General features: G+C 44.2%; 1 protein-coding gene across 1 annotated transcript in view; it reads right to left on the bottom strand.

Moving 5' to 3' along the window:
* Window positions 1-24,178, bottom strand: part of ehbp1 (EH domain binding protein 1) — a 141,193-nt gene that overhangs the window by 15,097 nt on the left and 101,918 nt on the right. Inside the window, exons 18-20 of the mRNA XM_061087257.1 lie at window positions 23,561-23,699; window positions 22,786-22,886; window positions 20,266-20,389 (exon numbers count right to left, since the gene is read on the bottom strand). Coding sequence (XP_060943240.1) covers window positions 20,266-20,389; window positions 22,786-22,886; window positions 23,561-23,699 — 364 coding nt within the window. The remainder of the gene's footprint in view (window positions 1-20,265; window positions 20,390-22,785; window positions 22,887-23,560; window positions 23,700-24,178) is intronic.

Genomic DNA, 24,178 nt, shown 5'->3' on the forward strand with positions numbered 1-24,178 from the left:
GAAACGCACCCTGAGGTGGTCAAACTGCTGCTGGTGGTGGGGGCCTGCACTGGTTTTTAATTAAGTGTCTGCTGCTGCTATGCTCGGTCTATAAGGTGTAGTTACTAAATATTTATTGATAGGATTGACAGAAAAATTCCCATCGTAATCTCCCACACGTCAAGATGTTAATTGGTTCTGTCGGAGCAGCAGTTCAAACCGAAGGGAGTTCATTCACAAAGAAACTGAGAAAAATACAAGAATCGTCATAAACAAAAATGAAAAATAGATTGTTTCCAATAGATTTTCAGTCATTAAAGGGACTCTTACCTTTGTTGCATTTGAGAATTACAGCACATTCAAATCATCCCGCCTTCCTCCAATGCCCCACCCCCTCGTTCCCATCCGCGGTGTTTTTTTTGAAGAAACTTTATTTACAAGCAGACTTACGACCTACTGCCTCCGCGCACGCACGTGAGTTTTTGTTTACCAAAGCAATGGATTCGGTAAGTTATATACATTTACATTCACATGCCTTGATGACGCGGGCCCGAATGCGCCACAAGAAGCAGACGGAAAACCTTGTCGGCCAATAAGGTCCTTCGGTCCGAAGAATTTTATTGGTTGAAGTTTTCACTAAATATTATGAGAGTGAAATAATTGTTTGTTTTTACTCCTGGTGGGTCTGTCTTGCATTTTAGAGTGTCATTACCTTATTAATACCAATTTAACCATATCCAAAAAAAGTGTAAAAATGCAACAAAGGTAAGAGTCCCTTTAAGCTAATTGCTAAATCTCCCAAGTTGCAGGTCCTTTGATCTTCTGAACATTCGTCACAGACCATCTGGCTTCTTTTCAAAATACATTTGTTCCATCATTGTGAAATCTGTTAACTGGATTTGCAGGAAACATTTGTTTTCCCCAGAGAAACTTCTTGTGTCCGTGTCCTGATGGGACGAGTTTGGAAAACAGAGAGAAACATTAAAAGCTGCGATCGCGGCACATTCATCTCATTTCTCATTCCAGCGTTTTGCCGTTTAATCCAATCGCTGCTAATCCAATTTGTCCATCAGACATGTTAAAAAGACGAGGGGGAGGAGAGAGAGACGAGAGGGGAGGGAGAGGGAGGAGATAGAGCCCAACTTCTCTTCTTCCACTTTCTGAATTGCAGTTTATTTAGGGACCAGCCGCACTTGTGCCTCTCCCATCGCTCTCTCTCCCTCTCTCTCGCTCTCTCTCTCTCCCTCTCTCTCTCCATCCGAGCGTCAAGCCCCCGTCTGATATCAGCAGGGATCAGGGAAGATGAAAGCCAAAGACGCATGAAAGGAAATGAGAAAAGAAGGAATAAAAAGAACAGGATGAACATTGTTTCCTGTGATTAGGTAAGAGCTTGTTAAAAGGCTGTCACTGCGGCGACGTGAATATGCATGACAGGGGCCGGCCTTAATCAGAGGGCTCTATGGCGAGGGACCGGGCGCGCGGGGGGGGGGGGGGAATTGTGCGTAAGTAACCTACTGAAGACTTGATTTAATTAATGTGAGTGGAGGAGCGTCTCGTTAGGAAGGAGGCAGAGAGAGAGAGAGAGAGAGAGTGTGGCTAGTGGAAAGGAGAGGTTAGACTCCTCTGCTTCGATAATCTGAAACCTGCAGGATTCTTTCATTCCGGCTGAAACCAGTTCAACCAAATTTCTCTCGTCCAAAAAAAAACCAGAATCACATTTTTGCAGTTTTCTTATTCAGAGAAATGTCGACTCAATTCCCAACTCGGCAACATTACAGCACCTGTGATATTTGTAAGAATCAAACCCCCAAAACTCAAACGGCCCCAATCTTTACTCCACAGTTCTCCTTCTCTCCCTCTTCTCCTGCTCTCTCTCTCTTCTCCTGCTCTCTCTCTCTCTCTCTCTCTCCTTCTCTCTCTCTCTCTCCTGGAGTGGCTCTGAGGGCTGCCTCTCTCTCTCTCTCCAGGAGGCTCGTACCAGGTCTTTTTAGCTGCTCTCAATGGCACAATGGTCCCCAGCATATAGAGCAGATTCCTGCTTTATTGAACCTGTGTATAATGTCTGCTGAATGGAACACATTAACCGATTCACACTCACCTCTCTCTCCCCCCCTCTGGACGGCAAAAAGAATAAAAGTAAAATAAGAAGAAAGAGAGAAAAGGGAGAGAGAGGGAGAACCTCTCCTCTCACACTGAGGCATAATGAACTGGCTTTTCCACCGGTGTCATTTGTCAACCACTGCTTGCTTTGCCTGTTACAAAGAGGTGGAGGTGCAGGAGTGAGCAGGAGAAGCAGGAGTGGGCTGGGGCGGGGGGGTGGAATGGGTCTTTTCCATGCACATGGGGGGGGTCGGGGGTGCATAATTATTTGTTTCTAATTACTGAGCTCCATCTTTCTGTCACTATGTTGACAGGAAACGAAACAGCACAACATGCAGAGCTGCTCGATCTATTATGTATGATTCTGTATAATGAGTTTGGATTCCACAGTGAATCAAGAGCAGAGAGCAGAACGTCACCAGGGCCAGAGTTTCCTAAATTAATATGATTATTAATATTATTATAATAATGTGGAGATCGTAGGATTCCCTGGACTGATCTCTGCAGCACGTTGGAGACCAGGAGGCTCCGGGTGTTTGAACAGACTCCGGTGATTCACCTCCTCGGTGATAATCAAAGCTTTTCTATTTGTTCAAGTGCAGTGACTGAAATAACCTCCCTCCCTCTGTGATAACACTCAGATCCACTGCATCCGGTTTGTGTTTGTGTTTCTGCACCAAGTCGCACACAATCCACCACATCAGTCACATCTACACAACGGATAACTCCGCCCATCGTGAACGTTCACAGCTCGTATCACGTTCACTGTCTGAACATTTGTGTTGAGAGACCGTGATCAGTTTGTCGTGCCGTTTCCTCGATTGCTTTTAGAACACACAAACACACACACACACACACACACACACACTCACACACACACACACACACACTCACACACACACACACACACACACACACACACACACACACACACACACACACACACACACACACACACACACACACCTCAATCTCCACTGACTATCCACCGTTCACACACACACACACAGACTCACCCCTGGGTAAACACATTTGACCTCGGAGCTAACAGTAGACGAACATCCCGACACTTCTCATCCCTCCTCTGCAGAGGTTAAGGTGTGTGTGTGTGTGTGGGGGGGGCTCGGGCAAACAGAGTTCACTAATAGACTGACTGTGTAGATGAAATGTTCATATTAGATATTAGAGAGCTTCCCTCTGCACAAACACACACTTTCAGTTGCACGTACACTACAGAGAGATGAAGAGTGTATTTGCATTAGAGAAGTCATTTATGCAGCTCTCCCTCTCCCTCTCTCTCTCTCTTCCTCTCTCTCTCTCTCTCTCCTCCTTCAAGCTTCTGTTTTCCCTGCGTAGAGAATTACAAGGCGAGTGACTCCGTCTTATTTCCGACTCTCGGCAAAGCTCCTCATGGGAAACACGACTTCCTGACAATCTGCACTCAGTGGATTCTTCTTGTGTAACTGCAGTTGATGCTGAGTCACAATCTGCACTGTAAACTGAGAGAAATACATTATTAACGACATTAACTTCCGTCTTCAGCTTCGAATTATCTACAAAATAAAAAAGCTTTTGTGTGAGTTTACATTTCAAAGATGTTTTAAAATCAATCAACGCGTAAAAGAGTCAGAACATTTCAGCTCAGGTCATTAATAGAACTCCTTCAACACGTAGCTTGTAAATGATGATTGATGAGTCGGGTGGAGGCGGAGCTCACGTGATCCGATGTTGCACCTCTGCCCCGATTGTGAGTCTGTAAAAATCCCGTTTCTCATTGTGTGTGTTTTCATTCTTTAATTGACTGTTATATATAAAGTGTCTAAACTGGAGTCAGACGGAGAAAAAACAAGCATCGTTCCTGGAGTGTTTTTCTTCGTCTGGCAGAAGCAGCCAAGCTGTGACAATCACACAAATACACCCCCCCCCCTCTATCTCCCTCCACTGCCTCCCCCCCCCACTCCATCAAATTGTGTTTCTGCTACAAATCAATAAACATTATCAGAGAGTGGCAGACTAAGGGCTGGTGGAGGCAGCCTGTGTCTGTTAGAGCCCGGACCGCCCGGTCTCCATCACAGCCCGGGTGAGGAGGCCAGGAGGAAGCAGTCGCACACATAAGAGAACGGTACACAACACACACACAAAAAAAATACATGTACCAGGGACTCATAAGAAGGAAGCAGAATTCACACAGACACGCTGGATGATCAGGAAGCGAGTCTTCGATGTGTGCTCCGTCCTGCAGGGAGTGATTTCTCACATCCACACCGTGCGTCCAGAAACACAGAGGAGAGGAAACAATCAAAGCGACGGCAGCCGAGTGGAAAGAGAAGAACAAGAGTGAAGCACCGAGGTGTTTAACTCTAATCCTGAGAGAACAGCACGCACTGGGTCGGACCACGCCACTTAGCGTCAACGGGAAATTAAAAAAAGGAAAGAGGGAGAAGTCACAGGCGATGACACGTTCAACACTCCCGGACCCATTAGGGCCGCGGGATCACCGCTCCATGCTTGTCAGCTCGCTTTAGCTTTAGCGTCAGAAACCCGCGCGCCCGCTAACGCTCGACGAGAACCGTTTAACTGAGTGCTAAATAAGATGATTCTCAACCTGTCCCCACTTAGCTTGAGGCTGGAAAAGGAAAAATCAGGAGGCCTGCCATGCAGCGTTTCTCAATTACCTTTCTCATTATTGTCACCGATGTTCATTACGGCCATTATCATCTTCAGCACACACACACACACACACACACAGACACACACACCTTCAGCTGTGACTGTCGTGTTGGATGAAGGAGGAGAGCAGCAGAATCGAGAGCTTTCTGTGAAGCCAGAGCACTTCAGGTAATTAATATAGCAGGGGGGTGGGGGGGGCAGATGAGAGGAGAGCGTACGAAACGCCTGTGTGTGTTTTTGCCGAGACGCCTGATTGGGGAGCTCACCTGCCGATACCCCCTAAAAGGTATTTCATTAGCGAGCCTTTCACCATCCGAGCAGAGGAACAAAGCCCGGGTTCCTCTCCAGCTCCACGGGTCCTCCAGGACGCCTGCAGCCGAGGAGCAAAGAGGAGTGGAGGAGCGGAGAGGAGGGCGAGAGAGAGGCTATCCCCGTTCATAATCTCATGACAAAAGGCAAAAAGGCATCATCCTATTAACAGCGTGATCTTCACCAGCTCATGCTAGCTCCTTTCTACAGGGGGCTCTCTTTGATTATTAAGGTGAGTGGGTGATAGGCGCCTCCCTATTAGCTCGGGGACAAGAGGAGGTCTGAAGGGGGAGAGGAGAGAGGAGAGACCCCATGCTAGGGTTCCTGCTTCAAGGCTTTTTCCTATTCTCCAGGATGAGAGCCTTTGCTTGGACCTTCGGGAGCTGCCTTCTATTACGCCTCGGTCCTCCAACACAAAGTGGGAGAGCGTCTTCAATCAAACACCTCAACACCAGCGGTGAAGCTCGCTGGGAAAACATCCTCAGCTCCACTGAAGACGAGTCACCTTCCTCCTCTGCTCCCACTTTAACATTTAACATGTTAGGGATCAGACATTCAGGCAGAGTTCGCTTCTAATACCGTGAAGCTGCAGCAGGTGGAAATCTGAAACCTGCAAGAGGTTCAGGCCTAAATCACTGAGGCTACATCCATAGTAATATTTATCATTTTGAAATAATCTCTGTTTAAGCTCTGCATCGGTGATAATCTATATTTATATTAACAAACCTGCGACGCTGATCACGAGACCATTCACGTAGACCGGAGAGAATCGTGCTGGTGTTAACCAAATCCTCCTGAGAGCATTTCCTGTTACTGGTCACGCTGAAGTTGATCTTTTTATGAAACACAGAATTACAGCAGATCAGTGAATTCTATAACCACGATGTTTCCAACTTTATGATCTGTTGAGACGGTGCAACAAGTTTCCATGAGGCCGTTAAATCAAACTTAACAAAGTGGATATGTATTAAAAATGGTGGATGTGTAAACCTGCGTCTCCAGCATCACTACAACAGACAGGTTGTGTATGTGAGTGTGTGTGTGTGGGGGGGGAACTGAGTGAGGAAAAGACAGATTAGTCTGTTTTTCTATTTGAGTGTTTTGTTTTCTGCTCAGTGGGGGGGGGGGCTTGCCTGTAGCCTCAGGTTACACAAGAGGATTGTGGGAGAAAAAAGTAGCCTGAGCGACAACAAGAACAAACAAATATAAAAAAATATAATTCCACTTTACAATTAATTCAGCTTGAAAAGATCCATAAAGTTTTTACTGGCTGTGTCTCAACAGGCCGACGGTCGGATACATTTCTTTAATATTTAGATTGTGAATCAAATAAGTTATTTTGTTATGAGTTATGTTATTGATCATTAGTCCTCACATTGTGCGATCAACTGTTTCTTCATAGTGACAAGTGAACACAAACAATTCTCTATTCTCCCTTAAGAATATGAAACAAAAAACTAAATTTAAATAGGTTTCAATTAATTGTTTAAAGATTAAATGATAAATTAAATGAAAATAATATACTGAATGATATTCTACCAGAACAATTTACAAGAATTAAACCACAGCTGGTGTGTATTACTGTGAGTTGTTTGTATGATAACAGCTATGGGGACACACCTGTGTACAGCAACCAAGAGAGAGCACTACACACTGTGGATCATATTCATGTTCCTGTCTTCCTTAAGGTTCCATGAAATAAGAAAGTTTCATACACAAATACAAGCATAATAATATTTCTGTACTTAAATATATTATACCTGTTTATATTGTGATCTGAATGATTGATGATGAGACAGAATAAGACAAATCTGTCTTAAAGTGGCTCCACCTACACACTGTTCCAATAGGAACACACTTAAAATAACAATTCATATAAATGTTGTCGGCTTCAGAGATTAAATTAAAAACATATATAGATACTAGAATTGTTGTGTTGCTGTTGTTTTGATTTACTACTTCAATAATCAAAGTAAAACAACACAGACTCACTCGTATGAAAGTCAGTATTTTACTCATTCAGTGAGACAGAGGGAACTTCGAGGGACATTTACGTCTAAAGTACAGACTACAGATATTTAAGAGATGCACCCCCTCACTTACACCCCCCCCACCTCCTCATCATCCTCCTCTTTTCTCCTCGGCAGCTCAGTAAAACGCCGGTGATGACCTGGGTGTGTAGCTTATTAACCTCTTCATCAGCTCTTATCAGCCAGTGAATAGCTCGTCATCTTCCTGAATCTGAGGGAGAGAATTTCTCCTCACGTCAGGTGCTATAATTCAATCCACACCGAAATCATTTAAGGAGTGCACACACACACACAGAGAGACACACAGACACACACACAGACAGACAGAGACAGACACACACACACACACACACACACACAAAGGGATCACATTTTGTCAACCTTGGTCCAGGTTGGCTTCCAAGCCTGGACCAGATGTTAGTGAAATTATCAACAGTTGGAGGAAACAAGAGAAGGGGCGTGTGTGTGTGTGTGTGTGTGTGTGCATGTGTGTGTGTGTGTGCATGTGTGTGTGTGTGTGTGCATGTGTGTGTGCGTGTGAGAGGGCCAGAATAAATTAATGGCTGATTTCTCCCCTTGCTTTGATGGCATTAAGAGCCCTCTTCTTCTTCTCAATGTGCCGCGTTAAATGCTTTTCTCTCTTTCCCTCCGTCTCTCCCTTCTTTTTTTTTTTTTTTTGACAAGCAGGGCCACCCAGCAGAAAGCAACTGATGCAAAACGCCAGAGTAATCCCACCAGCACCACCACCCCCCCCTCCCGCTATCTTTAGTCTTTGACACAGTGGCCATTATCTGTGGGATTTAGTTAAACCGAACCTTCATGTATTTGTTAGGCCCCGGGTTCGTTTTCTCCTCCTCCTCCGACTGCTCTGCTCGAGTGTGGCCGAGTGGAGGGGAGTGGGGGGGGGAGTTACATCACCAGTGCAGCTCACTGGGAGCCCATGAAGAGGGGGGGGGGGGGGGGGGGGGGTCCTGTATTGCCATCTAGCTGAATCCTGCTCAGGATGGTTAATATTGTTTATTAAAGTCGGAGCAGACCTGTGTCACATGATCGCTGCAGAAACAATATTTGCAGAATTTAAAAAGCTACAAGAACAATAATTTAATAAATACACATCATGTGATTAGTCATTTCTTCCTCAGAATCACAACAGTGTGTGTAGCGATATTAACAACAAGCCAAGAATAAAATACACAACTCAACAATTCATAAGTAAAATTAAATATGTCAAATTTGGTCAAATAGATTTACCAAAGTATCAATGTTACGAATGTCGTGTTAACCTAAATTTCCACAGTTATATGAAGAGTAACTGTTATAAATGAAAAACAACATAAACAGATAACAGTTAACAAAAACATCTCTAACCACCCTGACAAATAAAAACTAAATTTATCACATTGTAGAAAATGATCCCGTCCGGTCAACTGGTGATAAATAAAACAACGAGAAACCTAAACAACGAGAGCAACAGTTGCTGACTTCCCATCCTCTCAGATCCGTGAGTTCAGAGCGACCAGCGTCTCCTTCCTCCGCCTCGGAGCGAGAAGCTGCTTTATATGAAATCACTGTTGAAACTTGTAGATAAGCCCGGGCTCGGGGGGGCTAAGCTAAGGTTAAGCCAGGTGGTTTAGTTCCCTGAGTGTGTGTTTACACACACACCGAGGTGTGAACCATTTGGGGGGCTTAGAGGGGCGGAGGAACACAAGTTGATTTAGTGGAAGTGTAAACCTCAGTACCTGTTGACAGTGTTAATGGAGGAACAGCTTAACACTAACATCTGATTTAATTTGCTGTAAGGGAATACACACTGATACAGTGGAGATGGGAAACTGATTATTTGGTACTAATAATACTAATTATACTTTTTAAAATAAAAGACCAAGACTGTCGAGTCCCCAGAGCAGGAAATGAATGAGTGGTTAGTGGTAAATTAAATTAAATAAGATACTTCAATATGTATTTAAAATGTGGATTTCAAATGATCTTTGTTGAGGTTTATTTCTTGTTGAGATTCTGCTCTTTATTTTGTATATATTTAATTTCCTGTCTTTATCCTTTTATTCGACTTATCATAGTTCGATTTGCTTCATATTTCCCCTCTAGTAAAATGTTTCAAGCAAATTCTTTTTAAAATGTACTTGAAGAAAAATCTGGTTCTGAGTAATATATAAGAATTCTGACTATTTTAAATAATCTCAGTTCTGTGAAAAATAATGTTAATATTAGATGGTGCAGGCGAGGATCATCAGGTTCGAACAGATTCAAGTTTCAATGTTTAGAAAAAATCTTTCAAACTTATGAGTTCAAACAGTGACGTCGGTTTGTAAAGGAAAACAGAGGGAAGAGAGTAAAGATATTTCTGAATGAAAAAGTGTGAGAATGTGAGAGAGAGAGAGAGAGAGAGAGAGAGAGAGAGAGAGAGAGAGAGAGAGAGAGAGAGAGAGAGAACTGATAACCCCCAGTGGAGGACCCCCCCCCTCAACCTGCTGACAGACAGCTGAAATCTTTTTAGCATGAGTGGCTCCGCCTGCTCCATTAGCAATGAGGAGAAGGAGGAGGGTGTGTGTCTGTGTGTGTGTGTGTGTGTCTGTGTGTGTGTGTGTGCGAGAGGGGGAGGTCGACCCCCCCCTGGGGTAGATGTTAGAACAAATTTGAGGGGTGTCATATTACACGCCTTGTGACAGGAGGCCGAGGGGAGGTGAACGATGAATTTGCTTAATGAATTAATCTGTGGACCAGTAATGGCTCTGCTAACAACATTAGTCATCCTCCTTACATCTCTCCGTGCCGCCCCCCCCACTCGTCTCTCTCTCTCTCTCTCTGTTACACAATCATTTCATCCTTTCCATCTTCACCCGTTCTCCCTCTTCTTTCTTCTTCTTCTTAGAGGACAACAAGTCATCTTCACTTCACCAACATATCCACAAAACCTCTTTATCTAATTTAAAAAAAAAGCAACTTCCTGTATTATTCAAATCGGGACAAATAACAAATAATTAAGTCTATTTAATATACACTCTAATATACACTGGATGTGCTATGTTTGTGAATGTGTGGAATGACGCCCCCCCCCCCCCCATCCCTTTCAGAGTGGAACAGCATCACATTACAAACTGCTGTTAATGCAGCTTTGATTCAATACACACATGCAAAACTGCCGTGTTTAAATAGATATTTAAATGGAAATGTATTGGGGGGAAAGACAGCTGTTGGTATTTGTAGCCTGGAGTGCTCATTACAATGGGAAATAGGGAGGAGTGTGTATGGGAGAGAGAGAGGTGGTGGTGGTGGTGGTGGTGGTGGTGGTGGGGGGGGGGGTTTGATGACAACAGTAGCATGGCGAGCAGCTGTGTTAGCAAGTGAATGGTGTAATTACTGGCCGAGCCTCTGTCATTAACCTGCTCTGTGGAGTGCTACCACCGCCGTTAACATGAGAACAGACTCCATTAATTGACTGCAAGGTTGAGATTCAATTATCTCACTCGGCCGCAGTTTGCAAGATAAATAATAATCAGTTGGAATCAAAACACAAACATTTTTTTAAATATCTGAGCTTAGTGCGGGTAGTTTCCCTTTTTTAGATTTCAACTTAAAATTCCATTCAAATTTTAAAGGAAAACTTTAACAGACAAACCAGGACATAGAAGCAGAGGTGGAGACGAACAGGTGGATTAAAATGTGACAGATTCACTTCAAAACTTAAATTTAATTATCAACAATAAATAAAATCATGTATGGTGGGGTGTGCAGGTATGCAATGGAGGTATGAGTGGAGATCATTATGTACTCACTTTGTATTGTAATAGCTGCCTATTTTTTAGACAAATATGTGCAAAGTCTGTTATTAGAGTCAATTCTCAACCATATACTACTTGTTCCTGTATAAAGAAACATGTTTAATTTGCCATGTACCATGCCTAAGGAAAGTTTAATAAAAAGTTAAGTTAAAAAAACAAAACAATAAATAAAATCTAAATAAGTCGGAGAGGAAAAGGAGCTTCGGTTTGTGTCGTCGTGTTCGTCACTTTGCGGTACCAGCCCCTCTGTGGGTGTGTGTGTGCATGAACATACTCAGTTTGTTTGTTAATGTGGAACTTGTATAATTAGTGTGTGTGTTTGTGTGTGTGTGTGTGTGTGTGTGTGTGTGTGTGTGTGTGTGTGTGTGTGTTGACGCAGGGTTTGTTGCACCGGCTGCTGCTCGGGGTCCCAGGCAGAGAGAGAGGGGCGGCTGATGAAAGCATTGGCGGGATGCTCCAATAAAGAGCAGATTATCATAAGCGGCCATTGTCCACCTCCCAGTTCTCTCCAACCGCCCCCCCCCCCCCCTCCGTAACCCCCCAACCTCCCCACTTACTCACCCCTCTGCTGAAAATGTTAATCGGCCCTATCGCTGGCAGGCTAAGGCCTCAATTATTCTCCCGTGTGGACGTGGACAGCTGCGGACGCACAGTGACTCTCATACTTTCTAGTTTCCTTGGAGTTTGAGATGTGAAGTCGGTGTCACTGACTCCGCCTCCGGGTGCAAAAACCTCAGAAAGCTAACGGAACCGCTCAAGGTATCATGAAACCTGAAGGAGAGAAAACGTGTCCGGAACCAAGAATACAACATGTAGAGGAATTGAGAAATTAATAACAACAGAAAGAAGCACAAACTCATTTCACTTGCACGTCTCTGGGCTGTGGCGAGCAGCTTCACCCCCTCCCTCCCTCCCTCCCTCCCTCCATCCCTCCCTCCCTCCCTCCCTCCCATTGACTCCATCCACCCAGCTCGTTTTATCTGAAGATTCTCAGACAATGCCTCGAGGATCCCGTTCCCTAATCTTCCTAAAAATCCCCCTTTCATCCCCACTGTTAAAGAATGTATGAAAAGGCTGACACCGAGCTGGAAAAAAAAGAAGAGAATAAGGCCGGAAAAAAAAAAAGACGAAGAATGAAGCGGAGCACATCTGGGAGAGAGGGTGGGTGGGGGGGGACGGGACTCGTAAGAGGAGTAATTAAATTGTTTTGCTGCTCAAACATTAAAATGGCCGAAGTCATTGAGAGGAACAGCAGGAAAAAGAGTATTTGTGTGTGTGTGTGTGTGTGTGTGTGTGTGTGTGTGTGTGTGTGTGTGTGTGTGTGTGTTGGGCAGAGGGTTGGGGGTTTAATCTGTGTTCTGACCCAGTTGAACCTTGGAGTCACACACACACACACACACACACACACACACACACACACACACACACACAATTTCACACAAAACAAAAAGCTCAAATCCTTTGTTTTGTCCCCTCAAAGGCAAGAAGAAGCCAATGGGTTTTAAAGGAGTGATCCCCAGATTTCATTCCGTCCCTATAGGGGCGAGCGCTGCATTTGCTCCTGAAGTGAATTCAAGATGACCACAAACACATTCCACTGAGCTCCAAACACACAAAACCCCTTCGATTGGAAGTGAGTGCTCTTTTTGGTAACCCTGACAACTACCACAACAAGAAAATGACCAAAGGCTTTGGAAAAACAGCGGCGCATCTTCGTCTGGCTGTGTCTCTCCGAGTCGCCACGAGCTGAGCTTATACGAACTGGGTTTGTGATTCTGGATAAACAATAGTTGCAATCTCCCTGCTCGACAATTTCAATCACAATCCACCGAGCGGCTGTGAGCGGCGCCCGGGTCTCTTTCATTAGAAAGACTCTGGAGGAGGACGAGTGGTCGTGTGTGAAACTCAAATGTTACCAGACTTATTCTCAAAAGAGGAATGAAATACATCAGAGGAGCAGTGTCTTAACGTCGCACCTGAACAATAAAGTAAATTCAGATTAAAGCCGACACCAAAACCCGTGTCCCCTCCGTCTCTCCCTGTGTGAACCGGGGCGGGTATTATGCTCTCGACACTTTTTCTTCTCTCAGAGCTGAAAGATTAGACTGGTTATCCCATTAAAGTTGGTAAAATGCCATTCTTGTGTCTTTAAGCTCTCGTAGAGGAGGTCAAGATGAGTCTGCCTGTGCTTACAAGGCGGCCGCGGATGTAATCTGCCCAAAGTTACAATAATTAATGTTAAGCTTCTCGCAGCAATACGTTTGTAAAAGAACTGGTCCCGATAATATACTTAAAGCTGCACGCGCTGTTTGTGTTGCTGCACCGGGACAAGGCAGGGCTCGGTGTGTGTGTGTGTGTGTGTGTGTGTGTGTGTGTGTGTGCGTGCCTATGACACTCACGTAGCGCAGCTTAAATCTTTAGTCAAACTATAAGCTGATGCTGCCACAATGCTGGATTAGGGCGACAGACGTGGGAAAAAAGAGTGAGAAGCCGGCTCACTTGATGCTGAGGATATATAAACACAACACACGCACCGGGCGACAATGATCCCTGCACACAAACCGCCATTAGTGTGACAAGCAGACGAGGAGGATCTGGAGGAAGTGTGAAAAAACACGAGCAGCCTGGACTCGAGCTTTAAAAGAAGAGAAGAGAAGAAGAGAAGTTGACGCCGGTAGATTTCAACTTCAAAATATGAGAATGATTTTGTACTGTACATAAATGTGTAGGATTCTATTACATGGTTTGACGTTTTCGCTTCTATGGAATTACCTATCAGTGTTTTATATCATGACAAAAGGTAAAACTGCACAACCACTAACTTATTTTGGATATCTGTAACATATAATTGGTATGATCATTATTTAATGTATTTTAACTTTTTGATATTTGTAATTTAACGTATGTTTTTTAATGTTTGATATCTGTATGTGTGTCTTCAATGTGGACCCCACTAAAAGTAGCTCTGTCTTAGGGTAGAGCTCATGGGGATCCTTCTAAATAAACAAAATAAACAACATTTTAGAAATGCTGCAATAGAAGCCACCAGAACTTGACTAAAGAGAGAAATGATCTTAAACCTTTGAATCATTGTCTTTTAGTTTTAGACTTGTAGATGTTCTTATATTAAATTAAAAGTAGCTTGTGTGAGAGGTTCTGAGTGGGTTTATTTAAACTTCAGTCAGAAGTGATGACAGCTCTCTGAAGAACTACGTTTGTTTATGAACCAAGGCGCCAACAATAAGAAACCTGCATTTCCTCTGACACATCGTGGTTGTATGAGACAGACGCTGGAAAGTGAGAGAATCAGAACATCACAGCTGAGTTGAAACACGCTTGTTTTCTGCTGAAGCACCAGTTCTGAGAAGCAGGTGAAGACTTTAACATTATTTTACTATTTAAAAAACATCTGAGTGGATACTCCGGATATAAAATGACCTCTAGACATCACGAGGACGGCAAAGTCAAGAGATAAAGAGTCTTGTTGTCATTAGCACCAACAGAACAATAAGGTGGATGATCATGTGCCTGCAGGCTTTAGAGCCAGTGGTCGACACTCGTTCTGCAATCGTCCACATCATCACACGGCGAGTCAAAGTGGCGAGTGGCTCTTTCCCGTGTGAAGGCTCCGTCCCTCTCTCTCTCTCTCTCTCTCTCTCTCTCTCTCTCTCTCTCTCTCTCTCTCTCTCGGATACTGAACAGTAACGGCTGCATGTGCAAACTACATTAAGCTCTTTGCTGGATCCCTCCTCGTGATCATGTGATCATCTGCACCTCCACCCGCTCAGCAGAGTCTGCTGCACACGGGTCTGAACTACACATTCACTTCATTAAAAACATGGATAAATCTGTGAATATGGGTCAGTGAGGCACACAAATCTAAAAATAAATTGAAGCGGATCTTATTATCCACATCTGAGATCACAGCTTTATTAAAAAACTGGAAGTTTGTGTCACATTTTACTTCCTTTTCTTTAGAAAGTTGTCACAGAGAAGATCCACTTGTAGATGTTGTTATGTTAAACAGGGTTCATACACATTTTGACCAATGGATTTCCATGACTTGTCCATGACTTTTCAATAACTTTAAACCAAATTTCCATGACCGAACATTTTGTGAAATCTCGGTGTATACGCGAAAAAGTGACAAAATGTAGTATTCAAACTAACAATGAGAATTCCAAGGCATACAGTATACCTTAAATGACACAAACCCAAGTATGCCTGCTTATATTTTGAGCGTATTTCTTTAAAAGCATATGAATTATTTAAAACTCAGCGTAAATGAACTAGGGATGAATTATGCCTATCCCTAAAATGAACGACATGAAACTATGAATATAACACATTTCCATGACTTTTCCAACATTTTTAGAAGATTATTTTTTTCCATGACTTTTCCAGGTCTGGAAAAACACATTTTAAAATTCCATGACTTTTCCAGGTTTTCCATGACCGTACGAACCCTGGTTAAATTAAACAGTAGCTTGGGTGAGAGGTTCTGAGTGGGTTTATTTAAACCTTCAGGTCAGAAGTGATGACCTGGTTTCGGGTCAACTTCAAAATGTGAGAATGATTTTAGAAAAAATGCTGCAAAGAAAGTCACCAGAAACTTACTGAAGAGAGAAGTGATCTTAAACCTTTGAGTCGTTGTTATTACCAACAGAACAATAAGGTGGATGATAATGCGCCTGCAGGCTTTAGAGCCAGTGGTTCACACTCGTTCTGCAATCGTCCACATCATCACACGGCGAGTCAAAGTGGCGAGTGGCTCTTTCCCTCCGTCCCTCTCTCTCTCTCTCTCTCTCTCTCTCTCAGATACTGAACAGTAACGGCTGCATGTGCAGACTACATTAAGCCCTTTGCTGGATCCCTCCTCGTGCCTTTCTCCTCTCGTCGACTCGCAGACACAAAGGCAGATTAAAGGAACGCGCGCCATAAAAAAAAAAAACCCGCCCGTGTGTCAATCTTATCGGCTTCGAGTGCAATTTTTAAACATATGTTAATCTGGGCGAGCTAAAACTCATTCTCCCCTCTCTCTCCTCACTGCTTGTTTATCTCTTATCAAATGCGCAGTAGGTGAGGGGCGGCGCGGCGGCGCGGCTAAGTGCCATTATTTGGATAATTGCGTCCATTGTTACAGGTTATATAGCTATTTGAAACGGGAGGTGTGTGTAAATAGGTGCAGAGGCCAGGTGGGGGGGGTGGCGGAGATGTATTCAAACCGGGGGAATGGGGATTTTCTCCAAAGGGCTACACGATGCATTTGAATGCTTAGAGATGAATTTTCAATAAGGAGAGTTTGATATGTTTTTTTTTCTGCGCCACAATAGCTTTAGAAAAAATAACAATGCCAAGGTCAGACGCATTTCATGTATCAGTGGAAACACAGAAACGATGAATGGTATCTCAACTCCGCTAAACGTCTGAATGGAAATAAAATATTTACGACAGCATTCAAAAAAATAAGCTCTGCAATCTTTTCTTTGAGCACTGTGTTAAAAGGTTGTATAGATACTTCTAAAAAAGTTTCACAGCTTACCGTAAAGACACACGTATATACACATATTATTATGAATGATATATATGTAATGAATACTCAGCTTCTGTTTAATGTGCAGATAATCTTCCCATGAAATCCGTAAACTCTGGTATGTAAAGTCGGTTGCAGGACGTGAGTGTTCTCCTAATGTAGCGTGTGTGAAGGACAGTGCTCCCGGTGGTGCAAGAATAACAAGTTCATTAGTCGAGGGGGGGGCGTCGCAGGAATTCAAATTCCCCCCCGACCCGGGCCCGGCCTCCGATTGGCTGGCTGCGTCAGCACGCCGAGACTCATTAGAGCCCAGCAGTAATTAAGAGTTGTTAGAAAGTGAATTCTCCAACCGCAGATTAGAAAATTAAACTATTTACTGATTACACATTAATAGAAGACAACAATGGCGCTTGCCATAAGCTTGGAAGGCAACCAAGGAATAAATCTGTGTACTTAATTACCATAAACAATGGGGGCATAGAAATGGAGTTTTATGCACACTCCCTCCTGTAATGTGTCTGATATCAGAAGACACTTGACAATTCTTGTTCAATTATCTCTATTATTTAATGTGCTGTGAACTGCCTCTGAGTAAATAAATTAACCACCCCAATTACTTTGGATTCATCTGGGGAGGGCCGCGGCGTAATAGAAAACGCTGCAGAAAGCTGCATTGTGCCCAAACCAAGGGAGAGGGGGGGGGGCGGGTGGGTGGGAAAGTGGAGGGAGACAAGGGAGAGCGAGCGGGGGGGGGGGGGAGAAGGGAGGGAGAGGGAGAGATTCACAGGGATAAAAGGGAAGAGGGGAAATAGAAAGAGATGCAGAGAAGCAGAGAGGATAGGAAACAAAAGTGAGGAGAGAAAGTGGCGGGATGAGTTACTTAAAAGAAGGAGAATAATAAATACATAAGATGATTAAAGACCTGATTCCTTCAGGGAAACAAAGACCAGAGTAAACAGAGAAGGGGGGGGGGGGGAGGAAGGAAAGGTTGCAGAAGCATGTGATATGAAGGAGAAGGCGTGTTGAGGACCAGCAGAGCACAGGGGATCGTCCCAGGCTTTCTGCTGCTGGAGCAGAGAGATGAACAATCAGTCACGGGTCAGTCGCTCTGTCTGTTCACATCTGTCCACCGGTCCTGCAGCGACGTGCACGCCCACAGCGCCGTGCACGCCCCCAGCACCACTGAGCTCACCCACACGTACCTCAACAGGTCGGGATCATGTGATCATCTGCACCACTACCACGACTCTGCACACGGGTCTGAGTCTGAGCTACACATTCACTTCATTAAAAACATGGATAAATCTGTGAATATGGGTCAGTGAGGCGCACAAATCTAAAAATAAACTTAACCTCTTGAAGCTGATCTTATTATCCACATGTGGGATCACAGCTTTATTAAAAAAAATGGAAGTTTGAGTCACATTTTCCTAATTTGTCTTTAGAAAGTGGTCACAGAGAAGATCCACTTGTAGATGTTCTCATGTTAAATTGAACAGTAGCTTGTGTGAGAGGTTCCGAGTGGGTTTATTTAAAGTGTGTTTATTAAAGAACTATGTTTGTTTATGAACCAGGGCGCCTATAATAAGAAATCTGCATTTCCTCTGACAGGTCGTGGTTGTATGAGACAGACGCTGGAAAGTGAGAGAATCAGAACATCATAGTTGAGTTGAAACACCGGTTTCCTCCTGAATTGTGAAACTTGTAGATGAGCAGCACCAGTTCTGAGAGAGAGGTAAAGACTTTAACATTACTTTACTATTTACAAAGAATAAAATGACCTCTAGTCAACACGAGGACGGCAAAGTAATGAGAAAAATAAAAAGCTGGTGGTCATTTCTCACCCTGTCCCCCAGTATAAAGTACAGGCACCAGTCGGATGTGATGGATCAATACTGGAACAGCCAATCAGACACAACTTCAATCAGACGTCCAGGGTTCAGAGCAGAAAGAAAATAAAATCTCTCTCATCTATGACAGCGTGCAGAGAGGTGACCTCGGCCACGGAGGTGATAGAGGTTACTCTAGTGACCACCTGTCACTGACACATCTCGCTGTGACGCCTCCAGACCTCGAGGCCTAAAGGCTCGATCCATAAAGTATCGGACGAGTCTCTGGGACGAGTGCTGCAAAGGGAGATAGAGAAAGACTTTCAGGAAGTGGGAAGTGTGTGAGAAAAAACTGCCAGGGCCACAGAGAGAGTAGTTCCAGTTTGAGGGGTTTTATAAATACTGATATTTACTTATACAACACACACTATAAAACCCACAAAGTATACATGTTACGCTACACAACCCAGAAGTCATTGTGTTGACTTGTGGAAACCACATCTTCTCAATTCCATTCCTCCGCAACAAAAAGGACGAAGGTGAATGTCTTTTTGTGATATTGTGTATTTCCTCCTCACCTTCGCTGTTGTCACCCTCTTCCTTTTCAGGTGAATCACATTTTTCTTGGAACCACAGGTGTATAGATATATATTTACTGTATATATGGGAAGAGAAATCTTTACGGTAGAAAGTGTTTGGAGGTAAACAGCCGGGCGTCTTGCTGGCGAGCACCTGCTTTATCAGTGGGTGAAGAAGAAGAAGAAGGAGCAAAGAGAAACAGCTCTTCAGATCCACACAATGCCCGGTGCTCCGACAGGGGGAGAGGGCACAGAGGCAGCGAAAAGAAAAAGACAGGAAAAGCGAACACAACAAACAGAGGAGAGATAGTCTCCATATCAGCGCCCAAATGGGATGGAGAAGGTGAGCGCAAATCCCAGCCGCCCCAGTTCTCTTTTCTAAAAAAACCTCCATATCCTCCCCTGTGTTGCTCTTTCAGGATTTCGGAGGATAAATCCCTCGGCTGCGTTAGGAGCTGATTTATCAGAAAGAGCATGACAGCTGCTGCTAAATCACTACAGCAAATACTGCTCCTACACTTTCGGGACATTTGAAAACATTTAACACTTCTCGGGACCATGGATTTCCTTTTTTTTTTTTTTAAACAGCATTCTTGGGTGAGGACCGGGATTCTATTCTCCGATTTCAGTTTGGGACTTTCTCCTTGGCTCGGCGCTCTGTCTCATGTCTTAACAAGGATTCACCCGCCGCCAAATCTTAAATAAAAAAACCTCCCGAATCCGGCTCTGTTCGCCAAAACCAGATTGTATGCACGGGTGTGTAAGCGCTTGTGTGTGTGTCTGTTGTGGATTTGTGAACTGTGTCATGTTGTGTTGCCTCGTTTTTTTTTTTTTTTTAAACATTTCTTTGCTTCTCCCTCTCCTCCCTTTAACTCACCCCCGTCTTTCCTTATACAGCATATCAATGAAGGCCAGATATGTACTAGGGGAAGGAGGGTGTGTGTGTGTGTGTTAGTGTGTGTGTGTGTGTGTAGCTGTGCATGGCTGAGCGCACTGTTCAATAGTGTGAGGCTGGCTGGCTGGGGCCCGGCTGGCAGGCGGCTGCAGCGGAGGAGACTTCAGCTCCGCTATCGCTCCCAGTTATCGTTTCCCCCATGAAGGGCTCCCTTATCACCCCGGCCCAGAGAGGTCTCCCTTCTTCTCCCATCCCCGAGACACACTCTCCCCCCTCTACCACCCCACCCCACCCATCATTCCCCTCCCTTCTCCACCTCCTCCCTCCATCCCCTCCTTTCATATCCAAACCAGCGCTCCGTCGCTCAACATTCAACCGAGAGGGAGGAAGGGAGCGAGAGAGAGAGAGAGGCTTCAAAGATTCTCTCTCTCTCTCACACACAAACACATACACAAACTCCCCAAGTGTACATGCGTGTGTATGTGCGTGCGTACGCTCAATTTACCAAAACTGTTTTTCCAGTGTAATTGGGCTTGGGCTACCTGTGTCCATGAGATAGCGAAGCCTCTTCTCCACGCGAGCGGCTCGGGCGTCGATGTGCCGCTGCTCGCTCTCCAGCGCAGACAGCTCCCCAACCACATACTGACTGGTGTCTTTGAACGCCTTCTGTCAACCAGAGAGAGAGAGAGAGTTAGAGGGAGAGGGAGAGAACGGTTATGAGAGAAAAGGAGGAGTAGCGCGATATAGCATTAAACAGAGAAAAAAGGGGAAGGAGGGATGAAACGGAATATTGGGAGTTGGGAGAGAATAGAGAAATACAGAAGATGTGAATGTGAAGCAAAAGGGTGATGGAGGTACTGAGGGAAATAAAGGGATGAAAAACAAATGACAAGAGAAGAAGTGAAGCAGAGGAGGAGGAGGAGGAGGAGGAGGAGGAGGAGGAGGAGGAGGAGGAGGAGGAGGAGGAGGGTGAAAAATGTCCCGAAGCAAAATCTTTTCCCAACATAAGACAAAAAGAAAAAGAGTTTAATTTCAGGACGAGTGACACAAACAAACTGTTGCTGCCTCTTGTTTTCTCACATCTTCAAAAAACAACTTTATAGCTGCGTTGTTTTATTGTTTGTTTAAATATCAGCAAAGCTCTGAATCTGAGGAATATGAATCGAGACATAAACGAGTTAATATTCACACAAAATTAAAAACACCCGTTTCCTCCGTCTCAGATAAAATCCTGTTTTTATTTAGGAATGTGTATATTGATTTGTTTAGGAATGTGTCGTCTGTTTGCTTCAATTATTTGCTAGTGTAATTAAGGTATTTAATAAATATGAATACTCCAATATTCATAATAATAATGACAACAATAAAAGGAGGGAGAGGTACAGATGCAGTACAGTGATGTTTTCATCCCAATCGATTTATCACTGCTCAATAACTTATGATCCAAAGATCAGATTCATCTTATTGTCCAAGTAAAACCTCCAATATTTAATCCAGAATCAATATTGACGGTTTCTCCAGCAGGCGATGATCAGTTTAGTGATTTTATGTTGAACAGCTCACTTCACATCACTCATGTTCTGTGTGTGTGTTAATGTCTCATTTAAGTGAGTCGTACATTCAGCCGCTCCATTACTCAACATCACTCTGTAAAATAAACATTTAATAACACACAAACGTGGTCACCTCTGTCTCTCGGCTACTTGCTATTCCCCCGGAGATGCTCCTGTGAGTGAGGAATGTGTTTATTCAAATTCACAACTGAGGATGCATCCGAAAAAATATCTCCATTTTCCTGCTGATGCACTTGGTTTTTCTTAATGGGAAGAGGAACTAGTGAGCAGGAGAAAGTTTTTATTCCACCCAGGCCAGCACTTTCCCCTGTGCTCTTCCCAGTGTGTGAGTGTGTGCATCTGTGCAGCTCTGTGCACATGTGATTTGTGCAAGTGTGTGTATGTGTGGCCCCCCCCCCCGACACCCTCCTCCCTCCTCCTTGCGCGCTCTCGCTCTATCACCATATTTTTCCTTGGCAAATCAATTTTACACATGATCAGCCCACTCCCCTTGCCGCGCTCAGCCCAGCCGTAATTAAGAGGAGGGAAATTACCATATATATTATATTAATGCAAACATCATTCAGCAGGTAATTCTTGGCTGATCGGGATAATGGAAAGGTTGAACACCCATTAACCCTGGGGCCCGGGCGCCGGGAGGAGGAGGGTGTGTGTGTGAGAGTGTGTGTGTGTGAGTGTGTGTGTGCGCATGGGACCGGGGGTGGAGGGTGCAGGGTCGAGGGGAGAGAGATGGCTGCTGGAAAGAGAGATTCACCCCGTGGTCTCCAGCAGAACACACACACACACACACACACTCTCAATGAAATAATAGCATTTATAGAGACACATGCTTTGTACGCACAAGTTCTAACATGGGCTGAGAAGAGGGTGTGTGTGTGTGTGTGTGTGTGTGGGCACTTGAAGGACACACACACACACACCTCTAAATGGCAGAGCGGCAGATATCTACCATTGTTATAATTAAAATGGCAGCCTGTTAGATCAATACCTAGATGTCTCTGCAGAGAAGAGACGGAGAGAGTGAGCGTGTGAGAGGTGAAGAGGAGGTGAAGAGGAGGTGAAGAGGAGGAGGAGGAGGGAGAGTTAAGAGTCCAGGGAGGAGGAGGGAGACGAGTCCTCTGACAGATTTATCTAAGACAAGACAGCGGAGCAGGAAATACAAAAGGCCAAGAAGGTGACGAGACCTCCTGACCTCTCCTGAACTCTCCTCGTTTATTTTGCCATTTTTCTAAAGACTTGATCATCTGTCAATTACTCCGGCTTCATTAGGCCGAGGCTTCACAGAAAGGAGTTGATCTAGAAGCAAAGACTTTGATGTCACATGTTGCAGGAGCACCCCCCCTTTCTCCTGAACCAGCAAACTAGTGGTTTAAAAAGTTTTCCAGACCCTTCTCCGAACCAGCGTTAGCACCAGGTTCACCTTGGTGGGAAAAGATTAATGTTTCGGGGACTTTTTTTTGTTAAATAGGAAAAAAGAACAAAGCAAACCTCTTCTTCAAATGGTCTGCGAATATCAATCTCTGTCGGTGAACCTCTGTCCTCTTCAGCCTTCTTCAGATCCTCAGACACAGACTTCTGCCTCTTCATCTCTGGAGGGACGAGCAGAGGAACCAGTGTCAATAATCTCCTTTATAGTTCAAGGTAAAATGCACATCGATGTAAAGGAATTCATACTAAGGTGTCAGTGATATGTCTTTGATAGGGCTGGGCAAGTTAACTCGTTTAATCGAGTTAACTCAAGTGATGAGTTAACTCGATTAATTATTTTATCTCGCATTAACTCAGGTTTGATTATTTATTGTTTTATTGTGAAAGTCAGGCTTTTATTTTGTGAAAGTCTGTTGCTGACTGCTGCAGAACAGGAAAAAAGAAAATAATTGGCGGATAAACAATCGAGTTAACTCATCACTTGAGTTAACTCGATTAAAACGAGTTAACTTGCCCAGCCCTAGTCTTTGAATATACATATTATTTAAAAGGTCAAAATTCTCCTGTTACATCAAACAACCTGACAGTTTAATGTCTTTAGGTGACAGGAGGAGTTTCTTCCAGGAGCTGGTTCCCAAGCAGCAGCCGGTGAACAGGTAAATAAAGATGTAGTGTTTTCAGAACCTTTAAACGTCCGTGCTCTCAGGTGGGAACTGCATGTTGTGTGAGTGAAGAGTTGCTCTGTGCAAACAAACCTCCCTGGGTAAACAGTCTATGCATTGTTTACTCACTGCATACGTGTGTGTGTGTGTGTGTGTGTTGTGTCGTCACTCACCTGGTCGGCTCTCCACATACTGGCTGAAGGACTTGAGCTGGGTTTTGCGGACTGCAGAGTCCTTGTTGAAGACGACCGGGCTGCGCAGGCGCTCTGTGGCTCTACGCAGCCGCTCTGCTCGCAGCTCCTCAGCGTTGTTCTGTCACGATAGAGAAACGTGCATTCAGTCTCCACGAGCAATTATCTTTGTGTTCATTCAACAATTACTTGTGATCATTTCGATCAAACTTCAAATTACTGACGTTAAAAAACAATGTCGGGGAAGAGTTTGCTCTCATCTTTTTATTCTGTGAGCTTCTACCTCAGATCTGCTCTCAAGCTTTTATTCTGAAGCTGATTCAGGGTTTCACAGCTGCTCTGGGATTATTGTGACCAAACACACACAAACTAATGCACATGAAAACATGTTGTATGCAAACGCACTGAAAAGCCACACGATAAATCTGGTAGAGGTTGATATATTAGCTATATTCATGAACACAGACACATATGATTGTGTGTGTGCTCGCAGACACACACACACACACACACACACACACACACACACACACACACACACACACACACACACACACACACACACTCTTGCTCATGAGAGAGACAAAAAGGAAGCAATTA

This window comes from Limanda limanda, chromosome 15 (assembly GCF_963576545.1).
Source record: "Limanda limanda chromosome 15, fLimLim1.1, whole genome shotgun sequence".
Classification (NCBI taxonomy): domain Eukaryota; kingdom Metazoa; phylum Chordata; class Actinopteri; order Pleuronectiformes; family Pleuronectidae; genus Limanda; species Limanda limanda.